Source organism: Oncorhynchus clarkii, chromosome 12 (genome assembly GCF_045791955.1).
Source record: "Oncorhynchus clarkii lewisi isolate Uvic-CL-2024 chromosome 12, UVic_Ocla_1.0, whole genome shotgun sequence".
NCBI classification, from domain to species: Eukaryota; Metazoa; Chordata; class Actinopteri; order Salmoniformes; family Salmonidae; genus Oncorhynchus; species Oncorhynchus clarkii.
In genome coordinates, this window is record NC_092158.1 from 30,184,467 (window position 1) to 30,211,630 (window position 27,164).

The 27,164-nt window shown below is 41.2% G+C and overlaps 2 protein-coding genes across 5 annotated transcripts; one reads left to right on the top strand and one right to left on the bottom strand.

Moving 5' to 3' along the window:
• The first annotated feature begins 109 nt into the window (after positions 1 to 109).
• LOC139421976 (uncharacterized) lies at positions 110 to 9,914 on the top strand. The gene is made up of 9 exons (XM_071173119.1): positions 110 to 216; positions 634 to 742; positions 4,279 to 4,461; positions 5,079 to 5,169; positions 7,046 to 7,122; positions 7,248 to 7,319; positions 7,497 to 7,568; positions 8,036 to 8,189; positions 8,383 to 9,914. The coding sequence occupies exons 1-9, from the start codon at positions 141 to 143 to the stop codon at positions 8,494 to 8,496; spliced, it is 948 nt and encodes a 315-aa protein (XP_071029220.1). The 5' UTR covers positions 110 to 140; the 3' UTR covers positions 8,497 to 9,914.
• A 2,746-nt stretch (positions 9,915 to 12,660) lies between these two features.
• LOC139423024 (zinc finger protein 711-like) lies at positions 12,661 to 20,321 on the bottom strand. Of its 4 annotated transcripts, none has more exons than XM_071174593.1 (8): positions 19,315 to 19,568; positions 18,741 to 18,835; positions 18,189 to 18,635; positions 17,624 to 17,782; positions 17,386 to 17,523; positions 17,116 to 17,250; positions 16,814 to 16,957; positions 12,661 to 16,719 (listed from the first exon to the last, which is right to left on the bottom strand). In XM_071174593.1, the coding sequence occupies exons 2-8, from the start codon at positions 18,817 to 18,819 to the stop codon at positions 15,542 to 15,544; spliced, it is 2,280 nt and encodes a 759-aa protein (XP_071030694.1). In that variant the 5' UTR covers positions 18,820 to 18,835; positions 19,315 to 19,568; the 3' UTR covers positions 12,661 to 15,541. The 4 variants fall into 4 exon arrangements, with proteins under 4 accessions (XP_071030694.1, XP_071030692.1, XP_071030693.1 ...); XM_071174591.1 differs by lacking the exon at positions 19,315 to 19,568 and adding an exon at positions 20,097 to 20,275 and having other exon boundaries at positions 14,689 to 16,719; XM_071174592.1 differs by lacking the exon at positions 19,315 to 19,568 and adding an exon at positions 20,097 to 20,321 and having other exon boundaries at positions 14,770 to 16,719; positions 18,741 to 18,831.
• Between the last annotated feature and the right edge of the window lie 6,843 nt (positions 20,322 to 27,164).

Consider the following 27,164-nt stretch of genomic DNA (forward strand, 5'->3'; position numbering starts at 1 on the left):
TACCCTGCCTAACCATAAACTTTACATTGTCTCATTATCTGAACATGAGTATAGCTCTGACGTGGGAGAAGGCTATAAATGTTTGACTGGTATTACTTCTCTCATACACATTTGGTCATAGTACAGTAAGAAGAGTGAAGATGAAGGGCTATATTCTGCTGGGTTTAATATTTCTGCTCCCTGTCACAGTTATTGGACAATATACGACACCAGATCGTGAGTAGCATCTTTTTCTGCAATGCAATCTTTTGAAGAAATCTGGAACGCAAATCTGTGTTATATAGCATCTGTAGCTCAGTTGGTAGGGCATGATGCTTGGAACACCAGGATAGTGGGTTTGATTCCCGGGACCACCTGTACATAAAAATGTATGCATGTATGACTAAGTTGCTTTGGATAAAAGTGTCTGCTAAATGGCATATTGTAACATTACTGATGGCACTTCTAAAATGGGCATGTTAAATATAGATTTAAATCAATGTCCTGCTGCTTTATAGGCTCTTTGTTGGCTAGGCCCTTTGATTGGAGGTAGTGTTCTTTATCAAATTGTGTCTTTAGTTGCTCATGATGTTGTTTAGCCAAAACAATTGAAAAATGTAATGTTTCAATCACATGTTTTGTTTTTACATCCAGTGACATTGTGTGTAGGAATAAAGGACTTTGAAGTGTGCAGGACACATTTACCACCTAAATGCAGTGACAAGAGCAAATGCTACTGTAAGGACAATAAAGCATTTTGTAGGTATGTTTCAGCATTTCCCACAATCTTTTCCCTCAATATTTGTATATACACTGCATATATCAAACATTAAGAACATCTTCCTAATATTGAGTTATTTTTGTTTACCCTACACTCTCTGAACGCTTTTAAAAAAAAGTAACCCTGCCATATACTAATTAAAACATAAAGTTGAGAGCAGAGAACATGCCTACCATTTACCTTCACTCCTACGACAGACCAGAGTCATAGATATGCAGTTTTACATGGCAAAGTAACAAGAAGGTTGTGGATTCGCAGACCACCGTGGACAAGGGTAGGGGTGAAAAGATATCTATTACACTAAAAGCACTGCATGAATCTACCATCTTATTTGCGGTCCTTGAAAAAAAATGCTTTTTATAAATGCATTTCATACAATTATATGTCCTTTTACATGAGTGGAGACAAGTAGAGTCTGTTTTAATACTACAGCAGAGCATGACAACGAATTAGCGCATGCTGCAGCACCAGAGACATTTTGATTTCTATACAAGCTGTTGTTCAAAAATAGGAGTCTAAGATTGTAACAGTGCTAAAGTTGTCTGTCAACTGCAAAAATGGAGCGCAACAGAACTAGTTACAACTGAAGTATCATGCAATGAATTAGAGAGAAAGCCAATCAATGTTGAATACAGCAGCCGCATATCATCAGGTAGGCCTGGTTTGTCTCTATGATATTCAGTGTTTGCCCTTAGACCCTACTTCCCAAGAATATCACAGTCAACACAAATCCAGTTTGTAACAACAATATCATGGAATACAATTGAATAATTTTCCCAAATACATTTTTATGCATATTATGCAGACACAGAAAATAATATATATATATAATATATATATACAGGGACGTTTCTTTTTTTGAAGAGTTTATATATATATTGCCAGGGCAATGAATTGCAATGTCTGTACTGTGAGACGCCTAAGACAGCGCTACAGGGAGACAGGATGGACAGCTGATCGTCCTCCCAGTGGCAGGCCACGTGTAACAACACCTGCACAGGATCGGTACATCCGAACAGCACACTTGCGGGACAGGTACAGGATGGCAACAACAACTGCCCGAGTTACACCATGAACGCACAATCCCTCCATCAGTGCTCAGACTGTCCGCAATAGGCTGAGAAAGGCTGGACTGAGGTCTTGTAGGCCTGTTGTAAGGCAGGTCTTCACCAGACATCACCGGCAACAACTCCACCTATGGGCACAAACCCACCGTCGCTGGAGCGGGATCGATTTGGATGTGGAGGGTCCGTCATGGTCTGGGGCGGTGTGTCACAGCATCATTGGACTGAGCTTGTTGTCATTGCAGGCAATCTCAACGCTGTGTGTTACAGGGAAGACATCCTCCTCCCTCATGTGGTACGCTTCCTGCAGGCTCATCCTGACACGACCCTCCAGCATGACAATTCCATCAGCCATACTGCTCGTTCTGTGCGTGATTTCCTGCAAGACAGGAATATTAGTGTTCTGCCATGGCCAGCGAAGAGCCCGGATCTCAATCCCATTGAGCATGTATGGGACCTGTTGGATCGGAGGGTGAGGGCCATTCCCCCCAGAAATGTCTGGGAACTTGCAGGTGCCTTGGTGGAAGAGAGGGTAACATCTCACAGCAATAACGGGCAAATCTGGTGCAATCCATGAGGAGGAGATGCACTGCAGTACTTACTGTAGCTGGTGAACACACCAGATACTGACTGTTACTTTTATTACCTTTCTGTTAGTTACATGTCTGTGGAAATGAGTTTATGTCTCAGTAGTTGAATCTTGCTATGTTCATACAAATATGTACACATGTTAAGTTAGTTGAAAAGTATCGCTGTTGACAGTCAGAGGGCGTTTTTTGTTGTTGCTGAGTTTATATACAGTACCAGTCAAAATAGTACTTGTGCTCTGCTGGCCTCTCTTCTTACAAAAATGATATTTAGCTCTTGGAGACGCAGGAGAAGCTAGACTAGAATAGCTTTGCTGGACATTTATACTAATATTCGATGAAAGATGCAAGCTCTTATTCTCTGAATGTTAAACACAGCAGTCACGGGTAGTTTGAAAGAAGAGCCAACGCGTGATGGCGGTAGGCTATAGCAGTTATTTATTCAGAAACCATAACGATTAAATCTTAATGAAGAGAAATGAAAGCCGTCTGCATCTTATTCTAGTCCTATATTATTTATTACAATGATGAAGATAAGGACAACAAAGCGTATTTATTTTAACTGTTAAAGCCAGGAAGGAATGAAGCAACAACAGAGAGAAAACGAGTCGGTTGGCTACGGGAAATATTATGAAAGGTGTATATGCTCCGCCTACTAATTATATAAATGTAAAACAGGCCCTATTATATTTCAAAATTAAAATCAAATTCACTAGCCTACATGTATAATTGTAATTTTTTTAGGCCACATGTCCTGCACCATGATCGCATGTTCTCTCCCAGCATCATGGTTTGAACGAGGAGCGTAAGTCCAGTCCATATATTACAACTACTGGAGCTTGTTTCATGTATTTGCCCAAGAGAGCATAGCTACATCTATGGGCTATTATGTTTGGATAGTAGACTATCATTTTGTCTGTCAAACAGGTAGGCTTTTCGATAATTTATTGAATAGGAAGAAATATTCTCCAACACAAATACCTCTTGTTGTTAATAGCCTAAATTACAATCGAGTAATTTACCTAACTTAAACTACAATATGAAGACTGTTTAAATGAATTAGGCCTTCTCGAATTAGCCTATTCAGCACCCATACACTGTCCATCTCCACGGCTGCCGCTTCATAGTAATGCAAGTTTTGTAAATTACTCGAATATGGCTTATGTGAGGTCAATAACTCTGATAAATAGCTTCATTATGGCCAAAGAAACATTGTTTTTATTCAAATCAATTATAGCTGTAGCAAGCTTACCTACGGTCCCCCTTCTCACCTTCATGCTCTCCCTCTCAAACTGAACAGGACATCAGTATGCGTAGTCCGTGCTCACATATATGGCTTTTTTCTCTCTCTCGCCTCCTGAAGTGCCAACGTACACAGTACAGTCATCGGTTAGGCAGTACAAAAGGTTTTACATCAGCAAGAGCAGGGCAGGCCGGGCTCATGATTGGGAAAAAAGAACATTAGAAATATAACTTCACCCCGTGCTTTTCCGAGCATGCTTTTCGTAAAGCCATGAGATAGCCTACTATAATAATTTAATCAATTAATAATTACATGACCCTCCCCTGGACAAAAATAAATAAATACTAAACCCTCCCCCTGCCTGAAATTGAAAAAACATGACCCTCCCTCATTTTTCTCTGGGTAACTATTGTGTACATTTCGATCTCTGCCTTAACAAGTGACATCAATAAGGGATCATAGCTTTCACCTGGATTCACCTGGTCAATCTAAGTCATGGAAAGAGCAGGTGTTCTTAGTGTTTTGTATACTCAGTGCATATTTGTATATATTTTTATATTTTGGGTTTTGGCATCAGACCTAATTAGAAAAGTAGTCAGAATTTGCTGTTGTGTTCCTTTTCAGGTGTAACAACTACATAAACACGTGGTACATAGGGGAGAATTGTGACTTTGAGTGGACCATCTTGACTTTCGCCCTGGTAGCAACTCTACCAGGATTGGCCCTGGCTGCTATTGTTGGTGTGACGGTCCAGTGTGTCCATTACTCAAGGAAACCAGCTGAGAAACAAAAGGATCGGACAGAGGGGTGAGAGGGGGAGAGGGTTTGGACAAGGCTAATTATTTCCATGTGTTTTGCACATTGTATGGCACCTAGTATCAGGAAATAAGCTTGTTAAAAACATTTAACAGAATTGATTCAGATCAAATCAAAATCAAAGTTTATTTGTCACGTGCGCCGAATACAACAGGTACAAAGGACCTTACAGTGAAATGCTTACTTACAGGCTCTAACCAACAGTGTGATTTTTAAGTAAAAAATAGGTATTAGGTGAACAATAGATAAGTAAAGAAATAGTCCAGGTAGCCATTTGATTACTTGTTCAGGAGTCTTATGACTTCGGGGTAAAAACTGTTGAGAAGCCTTTTGGTCCTAGACTTGGCGCTCCGGTTAGGGTTAGGGTTGCCATGTGGTAGTAGAGAAAACATTCTATGACTGGGGTGGCTGGGGTCTTTGACAATTTATAGGGCCTTCCTCTGACACCGCCTGGTGTAGAGGTCCTGGATGGCAGGCAGCTTAGCCCCATTGATGTACTGGGCGTATGCACTACCCTCTGTAGGGTACATTTGTCCACAGTCTTGTTTCAGGTTTGAAATGACTAGACACTTATCATATATTTATCATGTATATTTCACTCTTTTCAGTTACACAAATAATGCAATGTCACCAACAACATATGATAGAAATAACCAAGATGACATGTTCACCAACACTGTGTTTGCCTCAGACATGCCGGTGAGTAGCTTGAGTCCTTTACTTAAATCTCCACATGGTATTTGACCAACATATAGTATAATGATATTTCCAATGGTGATGACACATCCAGAGATCTTGCTAAATTAGGGATTCTTTATCTCCCAGCAATTATGAGTTAATCTTTTACCTCAGATAAATTCAACTGCAGGTATTCTTCTAAGGTCATAAAACCAACCAAATCACAGGGTACTAAACTCTAGTGACCATAGGAGATGGCGAGAAACAGCCTTTGCACTGGTACAAATCACAGGATGATTTACATCGCTATGGCTATTGTACATAGCTGAATAGTCCAGAATTCCTTAGTCTGAAATTTTTTTAGTCTAATTTGTATTTTTATAATTAACCCCCTCTTCGGAGGACAAAAATAACTTTTGTTTTTACAGCTTTTTTTGCTACCAATACATACATTTTACATATACATTTTACATATTACATACATACATACATACATACATACATGGCACTTTTTTACACAGTGTTCTGGTAACAGAAATATATATATATATATATCTTTTTTTATATATATAGATATCTACAGTAAGTACCAGTGAAATATTTGGACACACCTACTCATTCAAGGATTTTTCATTATTTTTAGTTTTTTCTACATTGTAGAATAATATTGAAGACATCAAAACTATGAAAAAACACATAAGGAATCATTTAGTAACCAAAAAAGTGTTATACAAATCTAAATATATTTTAAATTTGAGATTCTTCAAAGTAACCACCCTTTGCCTTGATGACAGCTTTGCACACTCTTGGTATTCTCTCAACCAGCTTCATGATGTAGTCACCTGGAATGCATTTCAATTAACAGGTGTGCCTGATTAAAAGTTAATTTGTGGAATTCCTTTCCTCCTTAATGCGCTTGAGCCAATCAGTTGTGTTGTGACAAGGTAGTGGTGGTATACAGAAGATAGCCCTATTTGGTAATATACAAAGTCCATATTATAGCAAGAACAGCTCAAATAAGCAAAGAGAAATGACAGTCTATCATTACTTTAAGACATGAAGGTCAGTTAATCTGGAAAATTTCAAGAACTTTGAAAGTTTCTTCAAGTGCAGTCGAAAAAAAACATCAAGCACTATGACGAAATTGACTCTCATGAGGACCGCCACAGGAAAGGAAGACCCAGAGTTACCTCTGCTGCAGAGAATAAGTTCATTAGAGTTACCGGCCTCAGAAATTGCAGCCCAAATAAATGCTTTACAGTGTTCAAGTAACAGACACTTCTCAACATCAACTGTTCAGAGGAGACTGTGTGAATCAGGCCTTCATGGTCGAATTGCTGCAAAGAAACCACTACTAAAGGACACCAATAAGAAGAATAGACTTGCTTGGGTCAAGAAACACGAGCAATGGACATTAGACTGGTGGAAATCTGTCCTTTCGTCTGATGACGGAAAAAAAACCCTTGAATGAGTAGGTGTGTCCAAACTTTTGACTGCTACTGAAAATATAAATTGTAATCATACTTTATCAAAAGCCTTTTCAAAATCTGCTATGAAAACTAGGCCCGGTTTCTTTGATTTTCCATAGTGTTCTATTGTTTCAAGTTATTGTCGTATATTATCTTCAATGTATCGTCCATGTAAAAAGCCTGTTTGATCAGAATGAACAGTTATCTAGTGAAACCTGTTTAATTCTATGTGCTTTGCATTTCACCAGGAGTTTCGCACCACAATATTGAAGCATTTCCTTGTCTTTGTTATTGTACATTATATTGCCCCATTAGATTATGTAGCAACAATCTCTGTTTTAGTTTATTACACTGTCAAGCAACATTTTTACATTTTGAACAGTAAACATTGCCCTGAGCAACGGTCTCTATTTGTCTTATTTCTGAAGAATCGGCCAAAGCCCTCCAGTATTCAGCCCACCCAGGAGAGGTTTCCCATGGCCAACTTACCCAACAGCCCTTACAGGTTAGCTGTCTGAACAAAATTCAACATGCCACTGGTTTTCACTTTCACTCATTATGGGGATCCTTATTTGGTCTGCAATGTTATAATGTGCTTTAATTGAAATTTTGATCTCTCTACTCTCTTAGCCCCCAACCAAACGGCATGCGGCCCACTTTAGATAGATCGTCTTTGACAAACCTTACAAGCCAGCCGTACAGGTAAGCCCATGTAAGACTGTCAAATGGAATGTATCCAAAAGGCATTCTAAGCAAACCATTTTTTAAACTTAGTTAAATAAACCCCCAAAAGTAATCAGGAATTACTGTGGTCCTCTTTTCAAAAAAGAAAAAAATGATCCCTTTTACTATATTGTTCTCTTTATTCTATTCTCTTAGCCCTTCACCAAACAGTATTCAACCCTCTTTAGATAGATCGTCTTTGGCCTATCCTCCAAGCCAGCCATACAAGTAAGCTAGTTTTTGTGTTTTTCAGTGTAATACTTTGTTCAATGGCAGTGATGTTGTACACATTTTGTTTGTGTTAACATACAATTCTCTGTGATAGACAAAAAGTTCAACAAAATTAGAGACGACAACAGGACAATGCTCTACACAGTATTAGTAGTCATCCAGTGCTTTGAGGAGCATGACACTGACGTTATCCATACCCATTTCCAGCATGTTATTTTATCTTTTGTTTTTGACAAAAAAAATCTACTGTTGAAATGTTGATCTCTATGCTCTCTCAGCTCTTCACCAAGCAGTATGCAACCTACTTTAAATAGATCATTTTTAGCCAACCCTGGGAGCCAGCCATACAAGCCCGTTTCTTTTGATTTGTGTGCTTTCAATCGGCTACAGTACTTTGTTCCATGTCAAGTTATATGATCATGTGCCCTTTCAACAACATTATAAGTATTGTTTTGAACTGTCAGCTATGCTACAGGTATGACACAGCCCCTGGGTAACCCCTATTCCAAGTCTCCATCACCAAGGAACCCGTATGAAGACAGAGCTCCACCTCCAGACCGTTATGACGACCAGCATATGAGACCAACACAGCCCCCACCTGGATACAATGGCATGATGGTGAGTGATTGCTTCCCTCTATTGAACAGTATGATACATTCAACTGATCAACTGGACAAGCAAACTGTAGGGTGAAACTGTGGCTGAAACATGGCTTTAATCTTAGCCTAAAGGTCCATGTTAGTTAGCCCCTAGATGACCAGGCTGATATAGAAAGCAGTGTTTTGACATGAGATCTGTTTCTATCTTCTAGAGAGAAGGCATGTCTGGGTATCCTGTGCCCAGTTCACCTGCTCCCCTCTACTCAGCTCCGGAGTACAACCCCAGATCCCAGTTTCCCCGAGCCCAGATGGGGAGACTCTACTGAGGACAAACAGAGGGACCCTGGACTGAACTAGGAAGGAAGTGGAGCTCCACCAATTTCACTATTACAATAACCAAAATAGAATTCATATCTAATTTCAACTTTCATTTAACATAGTAAACATTTTAAATTTAAAGGCAATGTTCCCACATTCACAGAAAAATTACCTTTAAATGTTAATCGCGCAATAAGATGGATCTTCTGTGCTACGGATTTAATCTAGGCCTTAGTAACAGGTTTGGGGTCAATTCCAATTTAATTTGAAATTCCAATTCAATTCTTGAATTCACTCATGAAGTGGAGAATTTACATTGAATTCAATTCCAATTCAACAATCTTCAAGTTATGGAATGTGACTGTTTGGAATTGTAAAATAAAAACAAATCTTTGGAATTCAATTGGAATTCAATGTGTACATTTCCCAGTTAATTTAATTAATGCACAAGTATCAAAAATTGACTGCAGGATTTGTTTTAAATCATTCCAGCTCGTATTTCTATATTTCCAGTATAGCTAGGCTGTCTGAACGGTGACATTATCAGCCTGAAAGCCTGATGGAATTGAATTCAAATGAGAATTTGTGGCATTGTGGATAATATGAAATTGGTAATTGAATTCTTGGAATATACCTAACACTGGATTGAGAGGAATTGAATTATCTAAACTGACATGGAATTTGAATTTAATAAATGGAATTTACAGGGAGGGAATTTAATTTTAATATAATTTGTGGAACTAACCCCAACCCTGCTAAGTAATACCCTTTTTAGACTAGTCTGATTTGTAACAAATTAATTATATATATATATTTCCACACAGTACCAGTCAAAAGTTTGGACACCTACTCATTCAAGGGTTTTTCTATAAACTATTTTCTACAAATATGCTGCGCACTTGTTGGCTGCTTTTCCTTCACTCTGCAGTCCAACTCATCCCAAACCATCTCAATTGGGTTGAGGTCGGGGGATTGAGGAGGCCAGGTCATCTGCACTCCATCACTCTCATTCTTGGTAAAATAGCCCTTACACAGCCTGGAGGTGTGTTGGGTCATTGTCCTGTTGAAAACAAATGATAGTCCCATTAAGCGCAAACCAGATGGGATGGTGTATCGTTGCAGAATGCTGTGGTAGCCATGCTGGTTAAGTGTGCCTTGAATTCTAAATAAATCACTGACAGTGTCACCAGCAAAGCACCATCACACCTCCTCCTCAATGCTTCACGGTGGGAACTACACTTGCGGAGATCATCCATTCACCTACTCTGCATCTCACAAAGATGACGGTTGGAACTAAAAATCTCAAATTTGGACTCAGACCAAAGGACACATTTCCACCAGCCTAATGTCCATTACTTGTGTTTCTTGGCCCAAGCAAATCTCTTCTTCTTATTGGTGTCCTTTAGTAGTGGTTTCTTTGCAGCAATTCGACCATGAAGGCCTGGTTCACTTAGTCTCCTCTGAACATTTGATGTTGAGATGTGTCTGTTACTTGAACTCTGTTAAGCATTTATTTGGGCTGCAATTTCTGAGGCTGGTAACTCTAATGAACTTATCCTCTGCAGCAGAGGGAACTCTGGGTCTTCCTTTCCTGTGGCGGTCCTCATAAGAGCCAGTTTCATCATAGCGCTTGATGGTTTTTGCGACTGCACTTAAAGAAACTTTGGAAGTTCTTGAAATTGTCCGGATTGACTGTCTTAAAGTAATGATAGACTGTCATTTCTCTTTGCTTATTTGAACTGTTCTTGCCATAATATTGTCTTGGTCTTTTACCAAATAGGGCAATATTCTGTATACCACCCCTACCTTGTCACAGCACAACTGATTGGCTCAAAAGCATTAAGGAAAGAAATTCCACAAATTAACTTTTAAAAAAGCATACCTGTTAATTGAAATGCATTCCAGGTGACTATATCATGAAGCTGGTTGAGAGAATGCCAAAGCTGTCATCAAGGCAAAGGGTGGCTACTTTGAAGAATTTCAAATTTAAAATATATTTTGGTTTAACACTTTTTTGGTTACTACATGATTCCATATGTGTTATTTCATAGTGTTGATGTCTTCACTATTATTCTACAATGTAGAAAATAGTACAAATAAAGAAAAACCCTTGAATGAGTAGGTGTCCAAACTTTTCACTGGTACTGTATATATATATATACAGTGCCTTGCGAAAGTATTCGGCCCCCTTGAACTTTGCAACCTTTTGCAACATTTCAGGCTTCAAACATAAAGATATAAAACTGTATTTTTTTGTGAAGAATCAACAACAAGTGGGACACAATCATGAAGTGGAACGACATTTATTGGATATTTCAAACTTTTTTAACAAATCAAAAACTGAAAAAAATTGGGCGTGCAAAATTATTCAGCCCCCTTAAGTTAATACTTTGTAGCGCCACCTTTTGCTGCGATTACAGCTGTAAGTCGCTTGGGGTATGTCTCTATCAGTTTTGCACATCGAGAGACTGACATTTTTTCCCATTCCTCCTTGCAAAACAGCTCGAGCTCAGTGAGGTTGGATGGAGAGCATTTGTGAACAGCAGTTTTCAGTTCTTTCCACAGATTCTCGATTGGATTCAGGTCTGGACTTTGACTTGGCCATTCTAACACCTGGATATGTTTATTTTTGAACCATTCCATTGTAGATTTTGCTTTATGTTTTGGATCATTGTCTTGTTGGAAGACAAATTTCCGTCCCAGTCTCAGGTCTTTTGCAGACTCCATCAGGTTTTCTTCCAGAATGGTCCTGTATTTGGCTCCATCCATCTTCCCATCAATTTTAACCATCTTCCCTGTCCCTGCTGAAGAAAAGCAGGCCCAAACCATGATGCTGCCACCACCATGTTTGACAGTGGGGATGGTGTGTTCAGCTGTGTTGCTTTTACGCCAAACATAACGTTTTGCATTGTTGCCAAAAAGTTCAATTTTGGTTTCATCTGACCAGAGCACCTTCTTCCACGTTTGGTGTGTCTCCCAGGTGGCTTGTGGCAAACTTTAAACGACACTTTTTATGGATATCTTTAAGAAATGGCTTTCTTCTTGCCACTCTTCCATAAAGGCCAGATTTGTGCAATATACGACTGATTGTTGTCCTATGGACAGAGTCTCCCACCTCAGCTGTAGATCTCTGCAGTTCATCCAGAGTGATCATGGGCCTCTTGGCTGCATCTCTGATCAGTCTTCTCCTTGTTTAAAAGTTTAGAGGGACGGCCAGGTCTTGGTAGATTTGCAGTGGTCTGATACTCCTTCCATTTCAATATTATCGCTTGCACAGTGCTCCTTGGGATGTTTAAAGCTTGGGAAATCTTCTTGTATCCAAATCCGGCTTTAAACTTCTTCACAACAGTATCTCGGACCTGCCTGGTGTGTTCCTTGTTCTTCATGATGCTCTCTGCGCTTTTAACGGACCTCTGAGACTATCACAGTGCAGGTGCATTTATACGGAGACTTGATTACACACAGGTGGATTGTATTTATCATCATTAGTCATTTAGGTCAACATTGGATCATTCAGAGATCCTCACTGAACTTCTGGAGAGAGTTTGCTGCACTGAAAGTAAAGGGGCTGAATAATTTTGCACGCCCAATTTTTCAGTTTTTGATTTGTTAAAAAAGTTTGAAATATCCAATAAATGTCGTTCCACTTCATTATTGTGTCCCACTTGTTGTTGATTCTTCACAAAAAAATACAGTTTTATATCTTTATGTTTGAAGCCTGAAATGTGGCAAAAGGTCGCAAAGTTCAAGGGGGCCGAATACTTTCGCAAGGCACTGTATTCTCAACAACAAAAAAATATATACACAGCTCTGGAAAAAATTAAGATACCACTGCAAAATGATCAGTTTCTCTGGTTTTATATTTTATTGGTATTTTTTTGGGTAAAATTAAATTTTTTGTTTTATTCTATAAACTACTGACATTTCTCACAAAATCCAAATAAAAATATTGTCATTTAGAGCATTTATTTGCAGAAAATGACACCTGGTAAAAATAACAAAAAAGATGCGGTGTTGTCAGACCTCAATTAATGCAAAGAAAACAATACTAATGTTTTAACTTAGGAAGAGTTCAGAAATCAATATTTGGTGGAATGACCCTGATTTTCAGTTACATCTTTCATGCGTGTTGGCATGCTCTCCACCAGTCTTTCACATTGATGTTTAGTGACTTTTTTTTATTTTATTTTTTATTTCACCTTTTTTTAACCAGGTAGGCTAGTTGAGAACAAGTTCTCATTTACAACTGCGACCTGGCCAAGATAAAGCACAGCAGTTCGACATATACAACAACACAGAGTTAAACATGGAATAAACAAACATACAGTCAATAATACAGTAGAAAAAAGAATGCAAATGCAAATTAGGTAAGATAAGGGAGGTAAGGCAATAAATAGGCCATGGTGGCGAAGTAATTACAATATAGCAATTAGACACTGGAATGGTAGATATGCAGAAGATGAATGTGCAAGTAGAGATACTGGGGTGCAAAGGAGCAAGATAAATAAATAAATACAGTATGGGGATGAGGTAGTTGGATGGGCTGTTTACAGATGGGCTATGTACAGGTGCAGTGATCTGTGAGCTGCTCTGACAGCTGGTGCTTAAAGCTAGTGAGGGAGATATGGGTCTCCAGCTTCAGTGATTTTTGCAATTTGTTCCAGTCATTGGCAGCAGAGAACTGGAAGGAAAGGCGGCCAAAGGAGGAATTGGCTTTGGGGGTGACCAGTGAAATATACCTGCTGGAGCGCGTGCTACGGGTGGGTGCTGCTATGGTGACCAGTGAGCTGAGATAAGGCAGGGCTTTACCTAGAAGAGACTTGTAGATGACCTGGAGCCAGTGTGTTTGGCGACGAGTATGAAGCGATGGCCAGCCAACGAGAGCGTACAGGTCGCAGTGGTGGGTGATATATGGGGCTTTGGTGACAAAGCGGATGGCACTGTGATAGACTACATCCAATTTGTTGAGTAGTGTTGGAGGCTATTTTATAGATGACATCGCCAAAGTCGAGGATCGGTAGGATGGTCAGTTGTTTGGCAGCATGAGTGAAGGATGCTTTATTGTGAAATAGGAAGCCGATTCTAGATTTAATTTTGGATCTGAGATGCTTAATGTGAGTCTGGAAGGAGAGTTTACAGTCTAGCCAGACATCTAGGTATTTGTAGTTGTCCACATATTCTAAGTCAGAACCGTCCAGAGTAGTGATGCTGGACGGGCGGGCAGGTGCGGGAAGTGATCAGTTGAAGAGCATGCATTTAGTTTTACTTGCATTTAAGAGCAGTTGGAAGCCACAGAAGTTTTAAAAGTTTTGAAGCTTGTCTGGCAGTTAGTTAACAGTGTCCAAAGAAGGGCCAGAAGTATACAGAATGGTGTCGTCTGCGTAGAGGTGGATCAGAGAATCACCAGCAGCGAGTGACATCATTGATGCACTCCTGGTGCATCAAAATTCAAGCAGCTCGGCTTTGTTTGATGGCTTGTGACCATCCATCTTCCTCTTGATCACATTCCAGAGGTTTTCAATGGGGTTCAGGTCTGGAGACTGGGCTGGCCATGACAGGGTCTTGAGTTGGTGGTCCTCCATCCACACCTTGATTAACCTGGCTGTGTGGCATGGAGCATTGTCCGGCTGGAAAAACCAATCCTTAGAGTTGGCGAACATTGTCAGAGCAGAAGGAAGCAAGTTTTCTTCCAGGACAACCTTGTTAGTGGCTTGATTCATGCAAATCTGCCCGATTCCAGCTTTGCTGAAGCACCCCTAGATCATCACCAATCCTCCACCAAATTTCACAGTGGGTGCGAGACACTGTGGCTTGTAGGCCTCTCCAGGTCTTGCACCCACTGAAATTTGGTGGAAGATCAGTTGTCATTTTCTGCAAATAAATGCTCTAAATGACAATATTTTAATTTGGGAGAAATGTTGTCAATAGTTTATAGAATAAAACAAAAATATTCATTTTACCCAAACACATACCTATAAAATAGTCAAATCAGAGAAACTGATCATTTTTGTCATGGGGGGGAAGGGGGGGTATCTATACCCCTCAAAGATATTTCAAAAAGTACATTTCCACAAATCAGATGTTCATCATTCTAAATCAATAACATCTTGATTTCACCTCTCTAGGTCAATCACGGGATGACTTGATGTCAGTAGGTGCCCATGTAAGATGCAAAGCAGTGTCATCTTAACACAAATCCACCTGTTGCTACATTATTTATTACTGAATGAATGATGACAAAAAGTTCATATGAAGAGTGAATGAATGGTTGAGGTGAACAATTTATCAGGAGATGTCTTTATTTACTAAAGGAGCTCCTAACATTTCAGTTGAGACATGAGAATAGATGACACTGATTTTGTCTGATGCATGAGAGACAGTCCTAATAGTGAGCATGATGTTGTTGGCTCTGAGCAAAATAATTTTAGTGCACACATGGGAAAAATTGAAAACCCCTGATTGTCTGACAAGCGATTATTTCAATGCATAATGGACACATACGAGTACAAAGCCGAGTCGTCCACATCCCCTTTCCATCCCTTTGAATACAGAGAAAACTGACACAGACGACTGTTTACATTTGCAATTATAACTGGGTCTTTAAAATGCATTATTTTCACAATTTATTGCTAGCAGAAACAGTACTAAAAATCATACAATGACTTGTCAGAGAACAGTTATCCCAAGGTCAAAATGAGAATAGTCAGCAGTCAATCAAACATGGCATTAGTTCAAATCAAATTATCTTAGCACTGATACTGCATATAACAAGTGTTGTGCTATTCATACAATCCAGGCATGCACAAGCATATTACTGAAAAAATGTGCTTTCAGCAATGTTCAGGACTTGCCTGACGAAGTTTGTTTGAATAGCACCCTAGGTTTGAGTACTAATGGTGATGTGAGGATAAGGTTAATAAATAACTAATAAAGTTGTAAGAAAATGTGACAATTGTCATCCTTTACCACATTGAAACCATTGTATTTCCTTGCTCTATAGTGAGTGAGAATAGGATTGTACTGAATATGGGAAAGGGTGTGTGAAGTGGAACTCTACATTAAAATGTCCTTGTGATGCCGCGCAATGTGCTGGCTCTTTTCAGAGGGCCTACGGAAGCCTTTAGTGCAGTAGTCACAACGGTGGGGATAGTCCTTGGTGTGGATGGATATGACGTGCCGTTTGAAACCAGAAGCGTCAGAGGAGCTGTACTCACAGTACTGGCACTGGTACACTTTCCGTCCACTGTGGGTCTTCATGTGCTTCTTCAGTTCCAGCTGATGCCTGAAGCCCCGTCGACAGCGCTTGCATTTGAATGGCAAGTCTTTGGTGTGGACGGACAGGATGTGGCGGCTGAGTATGAACGGGTCTGGCGTCTTGAAGTCACAGTGGCGGCACTGGTGTAGCCTGGCACCTTTGTGAGTCTCTGCATGTTTTTTGAGCTCCGAAGGCCGGTGGAAGCCCTTCTCACACACATCACACTTGTGAGGGAAGTCTTTGGTGTGCACAGAGATAATGTGGCGCTTCAGGTCACTGGAGTTGGTGCTCTTGTGCTCGCAGTGCGGACACTGGTGCGTCTTGTGGCCCTGGAAGATCTCCATGTGCCTCTGCAGCTCCCGCTCGTCAGGGAAGGCCTGGGGGCAGTGTCCACACTTGAAGGGCAGCTCAGCGCCGTGCTTACTCTTTATGTGGGTCTTCAGGTTGGACTGGTCGGCACAGCGGAACTCACAGTGCTGGCAGTGGTAAGGCTTCTCACCTGTGTGGGTCCTCATGTGCTTCTTGAGCTCTGAGGGGTGGCGGAAACCCTTAGCACATTCCACACATACGTGGGCAAAGCTCTTGCTGTGCACAGCCAGCAGGTGGCGGTTGAGCAGACCCTGCTCGGCTGTCTCATAGTCACAGTACTTACAGTGGTGCAGCTTGGGTTCCTGGTCACGCAGGATGAGCTTGTTGGAGCTGAGGGGGCTCTCCACACAGTAACGCCGCGTGAACTCAGTGAACTCTGGTACCCTGTCACTCTTCACTATGAGCTTGTGGCCCTCCAGGTGGTTGTGGAAATTGACCTTCTTGTTGGTGGTAAAGTCACAGTCTGTGCACTGGTACTTCTTCTTGAACATGTGGTCCGGGTGGTTCTTCATGTGGATTTTCAGGAAGCCTCGTGATCTGAACTTTTTCCCGCAGATGTGACAGGGGTACACAGTCAGAGGTTGGCCATCTGGACCAATGATCACAGCTGGGGAGAAGAGTGGAAGAAAAAGACCAGGCAGTGTTAGGAAAAAAACTAATATTATAAAATTGTATGGTTTAATGAACATAGAACCCCATACCTGTCTGACACTGACGTGTCTCTCCCTTCTTCTTTTTCTTGATATTCTGTTTGAGAGCTCTACTTGTACTCAGGCTGTCGCTGATCTTCAGGTAATGTGTACCTGTGTTGTTCTTGTTCTCCAGCCTGGAGTCCAGACTGTTACCTAGAGAAAATTATTTTGAGCCTATGTCATATACCACATCCACCAATTCAACACTCAAAAATCATGATGTGAACAAAATCGAAATGTAAGGCTAAATGTAGAATTATATCTTACAGCATACCGAATGCATGCCTATGAAGGAAAGGAGTCAGCTTTACCATAAGCTGCAGCCCAGGCTATGGTGCCAAAGTTCTTATTATGGCTGGAGTCTTCCAGGGAGTCCTGAATGGTAGGGGCATCCTCCTCTCCCACTATCACCTCCATGTACACCTCATTTGCCATCTCAGCACAGTCTGCTCAGAGACAAGCAAAATGTAGTCATTATATTTAATACTACAACCACTTATTGGGACAAGAAGAATAAGACAGACATATGATCTGATGTGTATAAGGGATTGGAGGAAGTGCTGGTAATTCAGGGGACTCACTGATCTCTGAATCCTCATGGGAAGGGTCTTTCACTGCCATGTAGACCATCTTCTCTCGAGACAGCTTGCCAATGCCCCCAGTCTCCAGCACTGTGTGGCCGTTGTGGAAGTCACTCTCAGCTACAATCTCTGTGCCACCTGCACTCACAGTAAACGTCTGAAGTCAGGAAAACTAAACAGAGGTGTGCCTTTCAAATAAGTCGTAACTTTCAGAAAGCCAAATAATAGCAGTCCTCGCCTATGTTAACATCATCATCAGCCTCTGCCTTGAAGATGTAGACTTTGATGCACTCAGAGTCGTAGTCGCCCTCTTTGGAGCCATCCTCCTCAGGCATCACCTCAGAACCCATCTTAAGGGGCGTGTCCTCCATGTCCAACTTCTCCTCAACATCATCCACTGCACAAACAGCACAATTATTGTTCACTCCCCTACGTATTTATTTAGACAGCGAAGCTAAAACTTATAATTTGGCTCTATAATCTAGCATTTTGGATTTGAGATCAAATGTTTCATATGAGGCGACAAATAAAATACCTTCAAATAAAAGGTGAAATTCTGTTTTTTCGCGTCATAAAACATTTGATCTAAAATCCAAAATGCTGGAGTATAGAGCTAAATTAATCGTTTAAGCTTCACTGTCCAAATAAATATGCAGGGGTGTGTACATTCTCTGATCCATCCTATTGAAGGCAATTATTCTGTCAGTCTTGGACCAAATCAAATCGTATTTGTCACATGGGCCGAATACAACCTTACCATGAAATGCTAGTAGTTCTAAGAACAGAAGATGTATGCGACTTACAGGAGATCACCAGGTAGTCCTCAGAGACACTCCCCCCATCCTCATCGTCCTGCTCCTCGATGGTGACTGCAGAGTCTTCCATCTCCTCCACATATGTCTCTGAGTTGCAGTTAGAGACCATGATCTCCTCCGTGACCATCTCAAACACCCGGTCAGGAACACTGTCAGATTCCTCTATGAGCTCTGCTGTCAGCACATGTTGATGGTGGTCTGAGTCCAGCACCTCATCGATGGCCACCTCGGCCCCCAGGACCGACTCAGTCATGATCATGCCGTCAGGGTCGTCACTGCAGCAGATGTCTGGCCCCTCTACAACCTCTGAGCCCAGGTCATGCTCAAATGTGATGCCCTCCTCATCAGTCACCACATCTGACACCAGCACCGCCTCTGGCACAGACACCACAATGTGGTCACCGTCGATGTGAGCCATGCCACCCATACCTGCCACTGGGGAAGTCAGGAGGAACTGTTAGACTCATCTTATCAGTTCGAACATACACAGACACAGTCAAATGAACAAAAGGCCATGGAGTATTGATAGAGATGACATACCAAAATCTTGCATTATCATTGTGTGTTGCATCTTTGAGTTCTGCATCTGAAAGTTCAAGACCCCTCCACCACGGTCCATTCTATTTGTATCCTGTCTGGTACAAACACAAAAGAGGAGAGGATTAAGTTGATCTCATTTTATTCATTCAATCACGACCTCTGTCAATGCATAAATAAATACAAATGTGTCAACACAATTGATTCAATTAAATAATCAACAGACTGATCTTCATCAATGCTGAATAAACATTGACATAAAAACTACTAAATGTTAAGACTGAAAGATTAAAAACACATTGCATTTCAGCATTCACATTTGATGCTGAGCACTCAAATCATCTGTGAAGTGTTATGCTTTTTGTTGTTGTCATAAGCAAGGGAGGAGACACTTGAAATAGATAAATCAGTTTCCATTATATTATCTATCCTGAAAAATAATTGTTTTGTGGAAATAAAGCAGACAGCTATAATGCTTGATTAGGTTAGGAGAATTAGGTTAGGAGGTTAGGAGAATGTCAGGTTAGGAGAATTAGGTTAATGTTAGGAAAAGGGTTAGCTACAATGCTCTCCAAACCTGCTAGGAAATGTCCCTTCCGGTTGTAGCTGTACTGCATCTAGTCACAGCCGCGTAAATTATCCTACCTGGGTGGAATACCGTTATGACAGGAAGTTTATTTTTCGTAGCAGGTTAGGATCATTAACGTAGCAGGTTAGGATAATGAGGTTAAGGTTAGGAAAAGGGTTAGCTAAAAATGCTCTCCTAGCCTGCCACGAAAAGTCACTTCCGGTCGTAGCTGTACTCCATCTAGTTACAACCCACTGACAGACAGCAGAGAGAGCGCCCAGACGCAATAAATATGGCGGCTTCTGTTTACATTGTGGGCACACAACCCCGCCAACAATGACGTATAGCGCGAGCGCACAGGTGACTGTAGCAAAAATAATGAATACACATGAATAATATGCTAAATGATATTTAAGCATACGTCGAATCTATTATTTTTTTCAGGACTCCAACAAGTGTGCAATACTGATGCTTTGCAAATGTTTTTCTGTTCTGTGCTAAATTAGCGAGCTAACTAGTTAGCAATAGCATTCCCAGCAATTGTAATCAATATTAGTAAAATAAACGCAGTAACCCCACAACTGTGTATATACTTTAGAAAGTGTGCACTGAAAGAAAACACAAATGAACATCGGCTTGCAAAAGTCACGATATATTTCCGAGCTAGCTATTCCGTTAATTAGCTTGGCTAGCTAGCCACCATTGTTGCTTTTTTCGACTGGGGTGGAGGCCCGTAGGCCTTCGTGACAAGGCCCCGTTGTCATATTGCATTAAACGTAATACATACTTACCAAACCAAGTCACTGGTGTCTTTTTTAAATGACACTTTTCGGGTTCAAACAGTCTTTTCGTAGTCTTCTTGTTAAATTAGGTTATATTTATCATGGTGCAAATGAGAGGCCTGTACAACATTCTAGATCCTTAAGGCTGTTTTCAGGCCTGGACCAATCACGTAGCTCCCTGATAGCTCGGAAGGGTGGGGGCGGTGGGGGAGTAGACTGCGCTCAGTCTTCAATATTTTATTCCAAAACTGCTGGTCCCTGTCTCTACAACTACGTCATGTAACTATTGTAAAGTTTAGAAATCTTAAACATGTTTGTATGAACTAACTAATAGGTGGAAGTGCAGTGTATACCACAACTGCTCATTCACTTTGCAACAAATTGCTATGACTATCTGAAGTTAGAGCTCCTAGGCCCAATACTGTAACTGTCCTCTAAGTGTTAAATTCTGAGTTTTCAACTGAAACGTGGTATAAATTGTTACAATTTTTGTCACATGCACAGAATAAAGTATGTGTAAAACAGTACAGTGCATAACTTGTGAGCTCTTTTCCTATAATGCACAATAGATATAGTAAAATAGATAAGAAATACAACAAGTGAAATGGAGAGAAGAAAAAAATGAAACATGAATGCAGTTATATACAGATTTATATACAGGTCGTGCAGTACCATTATTTCAATGTGCAGGGGTACTGGAGTGATTGAGGAAGACATTTACATGTAAACTAGTGTAAAAGTAGTATGCAGAAAATAGTTTTTTTTATGACTGAGGCCTGTGTGATACTTTATGTTAATAATGATATATTGTATCGGTTCTAAGTATGTGGATTTGTGTGTCAAATCAAAACATTTGAATCAATTAAGATGTATTTGTGCAGCACCTTGCATGTATAACTGAGAAAGGAGGGATGTGTCCAGTTCCAGTGGAAGGGATCGTGAAGCCACACTAAATAAATCAGTACTGTATGATCGGCAGAAGAAAATAACAACTCAAATGAAATGCACAGAAATCAAACCTACTGTTTAATGTACTTTAATACATGAAGTGAAAATATTTTAAGTGAGAGTTTGTTACAGATTACTAAGGAATGTTGAGTACACCGTTTTGCCTATGTGCATTGGCAGGCTGCCCCATTCTGTCCCAAATCAGGGTAGTGGATCTCTCAGGGGAGGCATAGACACGACCATGACTTGACAGGTACTCTCCAACTGAGATGTCCTTACTGGGACAGGGGTTCCTCAAACCAGCGGGGCTAAGGGACTGGGGTCTCTGCAGCCCTCTGATGGAAGAGGCCTGAAATGATTCTCTCAGGGACTGACGTACTGCTCCAGTCGCAGGGTCACTGGAGCTCAAGGTTTTGGCAGGGACAAATGAAGATTGGCCACCACTCCTAAGCTTGACTGAAGACTGTAGGATGTAATAATAAGTTTGGAAATATTATGGCCTACACATGTGTATGAAATAAAAGCAAGTACAAAATTCTGTTCCTATGGATTTCTATACACTTGCTGAGATGCAATCAAATTTTATTGGTCGTGTACACATATTTTGCAGATGTTATCGCAGGTGCAGTGAAATGCTTTAGTTTCTAGCTCCAACAGTGCAGTAATACTTAATACACACAAATCCCCAAAATATCAGAATAAACTATGTCATAATCCGGAATATAAATATATATGTACATGATGGTGTGTATAGACATTATGGTTTAGTATATGCCCCCCCTACTAAAATACTAACCCACCAGGTGGAGACCTGGTTCAACCTGCGATAGGGGTCAGGCGGGAGGTGGGGTGGTTTGTGGGGAGCTGGCCATTAGCCTCCAGGATGCGGCTGTTCCTGACTGCCTGGAGGGAGTGGAGGCTGGTGCAAGTAGGTGGTAAATTCACGTTGGGCATGCTGCTTGTCAGCTCCTCTACAACAACAACCTACATCTGGGTCAACTCCCATTTCACATATACAATTGGTCAAACACACACAGCAGATCATGTTAAACTGGTAGTGTCGATTTGTTTTTGTTTTCAAGTAAAAGTCAATATGTGAATTTGTGTGGCAAATTGGATTTTCTATTCAGGTGCTCTTTTTTACTTATGCTCCTTGTGAGTTTAAGCAGCTTAGATTGAGTGGTGGCCTGACTGGGAGGCCTTGGCTGCTGTGACCAGGCTGGGCTATGGATCTGGATGACTGGCCCAATGGGGAGGGCCAGTAGTGGGGCAGCTGGCTGGGAGGAGGTGTGTATGCGACTGTGTCCTCCAGACTATACTTGTCGAACTCCAGATCACTGTAGCCATAATTACAAGGTGACAGCATGGCTGTACCAACACTCCTGAATGGTGTGGCAGCAGCAGGGATGGAGGAATAGTCCATTCTTAAACCTTGGGAGAAGAAAAACACTGTCAAACTTCACAAGTAAAGTAATTATGTATAGTATGTGGGTCATTCTTGGGCTCAGGTAATATTTCAGTCCCTCTGACTTTTTATAGAGAATTGGGTCACCAAAATCATATGTTAAAATATTTTGTATATACATTGAAATGTCCAATATAATGAATTGAAATAAATATAGCATTAATTTAAACTTTATTATTAAAAAATCATATTTTTTAACTGACACTGAGAATTGTGTCATGTCCCCCAGGCATTTCACTTAAATTTTACTTGGGAAATGTATGTTAAAATGTGCACATAATTAATAACTTTTGCCATTAATGCAAACATATATTTGTGTTCTTTTGTTGAGAAAGTATTTTTATCAAATCAATTCCTGATGATTGATTAAAATCACACAATTTAGCTCTGTCCCTCAGTCTACACTCAACTCCGTCACACCAAACAAACTGACAATAAAAATGGTCAGTCCATCCTTATGTCCCATCATTAACAGGAAGTGACATCTTCAACATCATGGTACAGAAACAGGCAAGTAATCACATTTTTGTATATCTGTACTTTGTTGTTTTTTAAAGTCATTTGGGGATAGTTGAGTTGACCAACTCAACTCCGTTACATGGAATAAAGATGGAAAACTAGTACTTGCCAAAATTATACTTTAACCCATAAAAATATACAATCTATTAATTTCATGCACAAGATGTGGTCTCATGTCCTTCACCACATGAGGAGCAGAGGCCATTTTGAGCCAAAAAACTCAACCCCCGTCACACTCAACCCTGCCACGCTTCATTGTAACGGGGTTGTAAACCTATGACAGAGTTGAGTTATTTACTTTATTTATGGACCCGCTCCAGAGTACAGGCCTCGGTGTAACGCTCAGTCCTTCGACGATAAACGCGAATGTGACCATCACCCCTGGTGAGACAAAACCGCGACTCGTCAGTGAAGAGCACTTTTTGCCAGTCCTGTCTGGTCCAGCGACAATGGATTTGTGCCCATAGGCGACGTTGTTGCCGGTGAGGTATGGTGAGGACCTGCCTTACATCAGGCCTACAAGCCCTCAGTCCAGCCTCTCTCAGCCTATTGCGGACAGTCTGAGCACTGATGGAGGGATTGTGCATTCATGGTGTAACTCGGGCAGTTGTTGTTGCCATCCTGTACCTGTCCCACAGGTATGATGTTCGGATGTACCGATCCTGTGCAGGTGTTGTTACACGTGGTCTGCCACTGCCAGGACGATCAGCTGTCCGTCCTGTCTCCCTGTAGCACTGTCTTAGGCGTCTCACAGTTTGGACATTGCAATTTATTGCCCTGGCCACATCTGCAGTCCTCATGCCTCCTTGCAGCATGCCTAAGGCACTTTCATGCAGATGAGCAGAGACCTTGAGCATCTTTCTTTTGGTGTTTTTCAGAGTCAGTAGAAAGGCCTCTTTAGTGTCCTAAGTTTTCATAACTGTGACCTTAATTTCCTACTGTCTGTAAGCTGTAAAATCAAATTAAATGAATTTATATAGCCCTTCTTACATCAGCTGATGCCACAAAGTGCTGTACAGAAACCCAGCCTAAAATCTCAAACAGCAAGCAATGCAGGTGTAGAAGCACGGTGGCTAGGAAAAACTCCCTAGAAAGGCCAAAACCTAGGAAGAAACCTAGAGAGGAACCAGGCTATGAAGTGTGGCCAGTCCTCTTCTGGCTGTGCCGGGTGGAGATTATAACAGAACATGGCCAAGATGTTCAAATGTTCATAAATGACCAACATGGTGAAATAATAATAATCACAGTAGTTGTCGAGGGTGCAACAGGTTAGCACCTCAGGAGTAAATGTCAGTTGGCTTTTCATAGCCGATCATTAAGAGTATCTCTACCACTCCTGCTGTCTCTAGTAGAGGTCGACCGACTATGATTTTTCAACGCCGATACCGATTAATCGGACGATTTGTATTTATTTATTTGTAATAATGACAATTACAACAATACTGACTGAACACTTATTTTACCTTAATATAATACATCAATAAAATAAATGTAGCCTCCAATAAATAATGAAACATGTTCAATTTGGTGTAAATAATGCAAATGTGCAATATGTGCCATGTAAGAAAGCTAACGTTTAAGTTCCTTGCTCAGAACATGAGAACATATGAAAGCTGGTGGTTCCTTTTAACATGAGTCTTCAATATTCCCAGGTAAGAAGTTTTAGGTTGTAGTTATTATAGGAATTATAGGACTATTTCTCTCTATACCAGTTGTATTTCATATACCTTTGACTATTGGATGTTCTTATAGGCACTTTAGTATTGCCAGTGTAACAGTATAGCTTCCATCCCTCTCCTCGCCGCTACCCGGGCTCGAACCAGGAACACATCGACAACAGCCACCCTCGAAGCAGCGTTACCCATGCAGAGCAAGGGGAACAACTACTCCAAGTCTCAGAGCGAGTGACGTTTGAAACGCTATTAGCGTGCACCCCGCTAACTAGCTAGCCATTTCACATCGGTTACACCAGCCTAATCTCGGGAGTTGATAGGCTTGAAGTCATAAACAGCGCAATGCTTGAAGCATTGCGAAGAGCTGCTGGCAAAACGCACAAAAGTGCTGTTTGAATGAATGCTTACGAGCCTGCTGGTGCCTACCATCGCTCAGTCAGACTGCTCTATCAAATCATAGACTTAATTATAACATAATAACACACAGAAATACGAGCCTTAGGTCATTAATATGGTCAAATCCGGAAACGATCATTTCGAAAACAAAACGTTTATTCTTTCAGTGAAATACGGAACCGTTCCGTATTTTGTCTAATGGATGGCATCCCTAAGTCTAAATATTGCTGTTACAGTGCACAACCTTCAATGTTATGTCATATTACGTAAAATTCTGGCAAATTAGTTCGCAATGAGCCATGAGGCCCAAACTGTTGCATATGCCCTGACTCTGCGTGCAATGAACGCAAGAGAAGTGACACAATTTCACCTGGTTAATATTGCCTGCTAACCTTTCTTTTAGCTAAATATGCAGGTTAAAAAAATATATACTTATGTGTATTGATTTTAAGAAAGGTTGTTTATGGTTAGGTACACGTTGGAGCAACGACAGTCCTTTTTCGCAAATGCAACGCAGGACACGCTAGATAAACTAGTAATATCCTCAACCATATGTAGTTATAACTAGTGATTATGATTGATTGATTGTTTTTTATAAGATAAGTTTAATGCTAGCTAGCAACTTACCTTGGCTTCTTACTGCATTGGCGTAACAGGCAGGCTCCTCGTGAGGCAGGTGGTTAGAGTGTTGGACTAGTTAACCGTAAGGTTGCAAGATTGAATCCCTGAGCTGACAAGGTAAAAATCTGTCGTTCTGCCCCTGAACAAGGCAGTTAACCCACCGTTCCTGGGCCGTCATTGAAAAAAATAATGTGTTCTTAACTGACTTGCCTCGTTAAATAAAGTTGTAAAAAAATATATTTTAAAAGAAGGCAAAATCGGTGTCCAAAAATACCGATTTCCAATTGAAATCGTCCCTAATTACCGATTAATCGGTAGACCTCTTGTCTCTAGAGAGTTGAAAACAGCAGGTCTGGGGCAGGTAGCACGTCCGGTGAACAGGTCAGGGTTCCATAGCCGCAGGCAGAACAGTTGAAACTGGAGCAGCAGCACGGCCAGGTGGACTGGAGAACAGCAAGGAGTCATAATGCCAGGTAGTCCTGAGGCATGGTCCTAGGGCTCAGGTCCCCCGAGAGAGAGAAAGACAGAAAGAGAGAGAGAATTAGAGAGCATACTTAAATTCACACAGGACACCAGATAAGACAGGAGAAATACTCCAGATATAACAGACTGACCCTAGCCCCCCGACACAAACTACTGCAGCATATATACTGGAGGCTGAGACAGGAGGGGTCAGGAGACACTGTGGCCCCATCCGATGCTACCCCCGGACTGGGCCAAACAGGCAGGATATAACCCCACCCACTTTGCCAAAGCACAGCCCCCACACCACTAGAGGGATATCTTCAACCACCAACTTACATCTTCAACAACCAACTTACCATCCTGAGACAAGGCCGAGTATAGCCCACAAAGATCTCCGCAACGGCACAACCCAAGGGGGGCGCCAACCCAGACAGGAAGACCACGTCAGTGACTCAACCCACTCAAGTGACGCACCCCTCCTAGGGACGGCATGGAAGAGCACCAGTAAGCCAGTGACTCAGCCCCTGTAATAGGGTTAGAGGCAGAGAATCCCAGTGGAGAGAGAGGAATCGGCCAGGCAGAGACAGCAAGGGCGGTTCGTTTCTCCAGTGCCTTTCCGTTCACCTTCACACTCCTGGGCCAGACTACACTCAATCATAGGACCTACTAAAGAGATGAGTCTTCAATAAAGACTTTAAAGTTGAGACCGAGTCTGCGTCTCTCACATGGGTAGGCAGACCATTCCATAAAAATGTAGCTCTATAGGAGAAAGTCTTGCCTCCAGATGTTTGCTTAGACATTCTAGGGACAATTAGGAGGCCTGCGTCTTGTGACCGTAGCGTACGTGTAGGTATGTACGGCAGGACCAAATCGGAAAGATAAGTAGGAGCAAGCCCATGTAATGCTTTGTAGGTTAGCAGTAAAACCTTGAAATCAGCCCTTGCCTTAACAGGAAGCCAGAGTGGGGAGGATACCACTGGAGTAATATGA

What these genes read in the sequence shown, in the direction of transcription:
- LOC139421976 (XM_071173119.1), top strand. Translation starts at nt 141, where the DNA reads ATGAAGGGCTATATTCTGCTGGGTTTAATATTTCTGCTCCCTGTCACA. An exon ending in CAAAAGGATCGGACAGAGGG is followed by an intron (nt 4,462 to 5,078) that starts GTGAGAGGGGGA and finishes CACTCTTTTCAG; the next exon opens with TTACACAAATAATGCAATGT. An exon ending in TGTTTGCCTCAGACATGCCG is followed by an intron (nt 5,170 to 7,045) that starts GTGAGTAGCTTG and finishes TTATTTCTGAAG; the next exon opens with AATCGGCCAAAGCCCTCCAG.
- LOC139423024 (XM_071174593.1), bottom strand. Translation starts at nt 18,819, where the DNA reads ATGGACCGTGGTGGAGGGGTCTTGAACTTTCAGATGCAGAACTCAAAG. An exon ending in AATGATAATGCAAGATTTTG is followed by an intron (nt 18,636 to 18,740) that starts GTATGTCATCTC and finishes TGACTTCCCCAG; the next exon opens with TGGCAGGTATGGGTGGCATG. An exon ending in TGATGATGATGTTAACATAG is followed by an intron (nt 17,524 to 17,623) that starts GCGAGGACTGCT and finishes CTGTGAGTGCAG; the next exon opens with GTGGCACAGAGATTGTAGCT.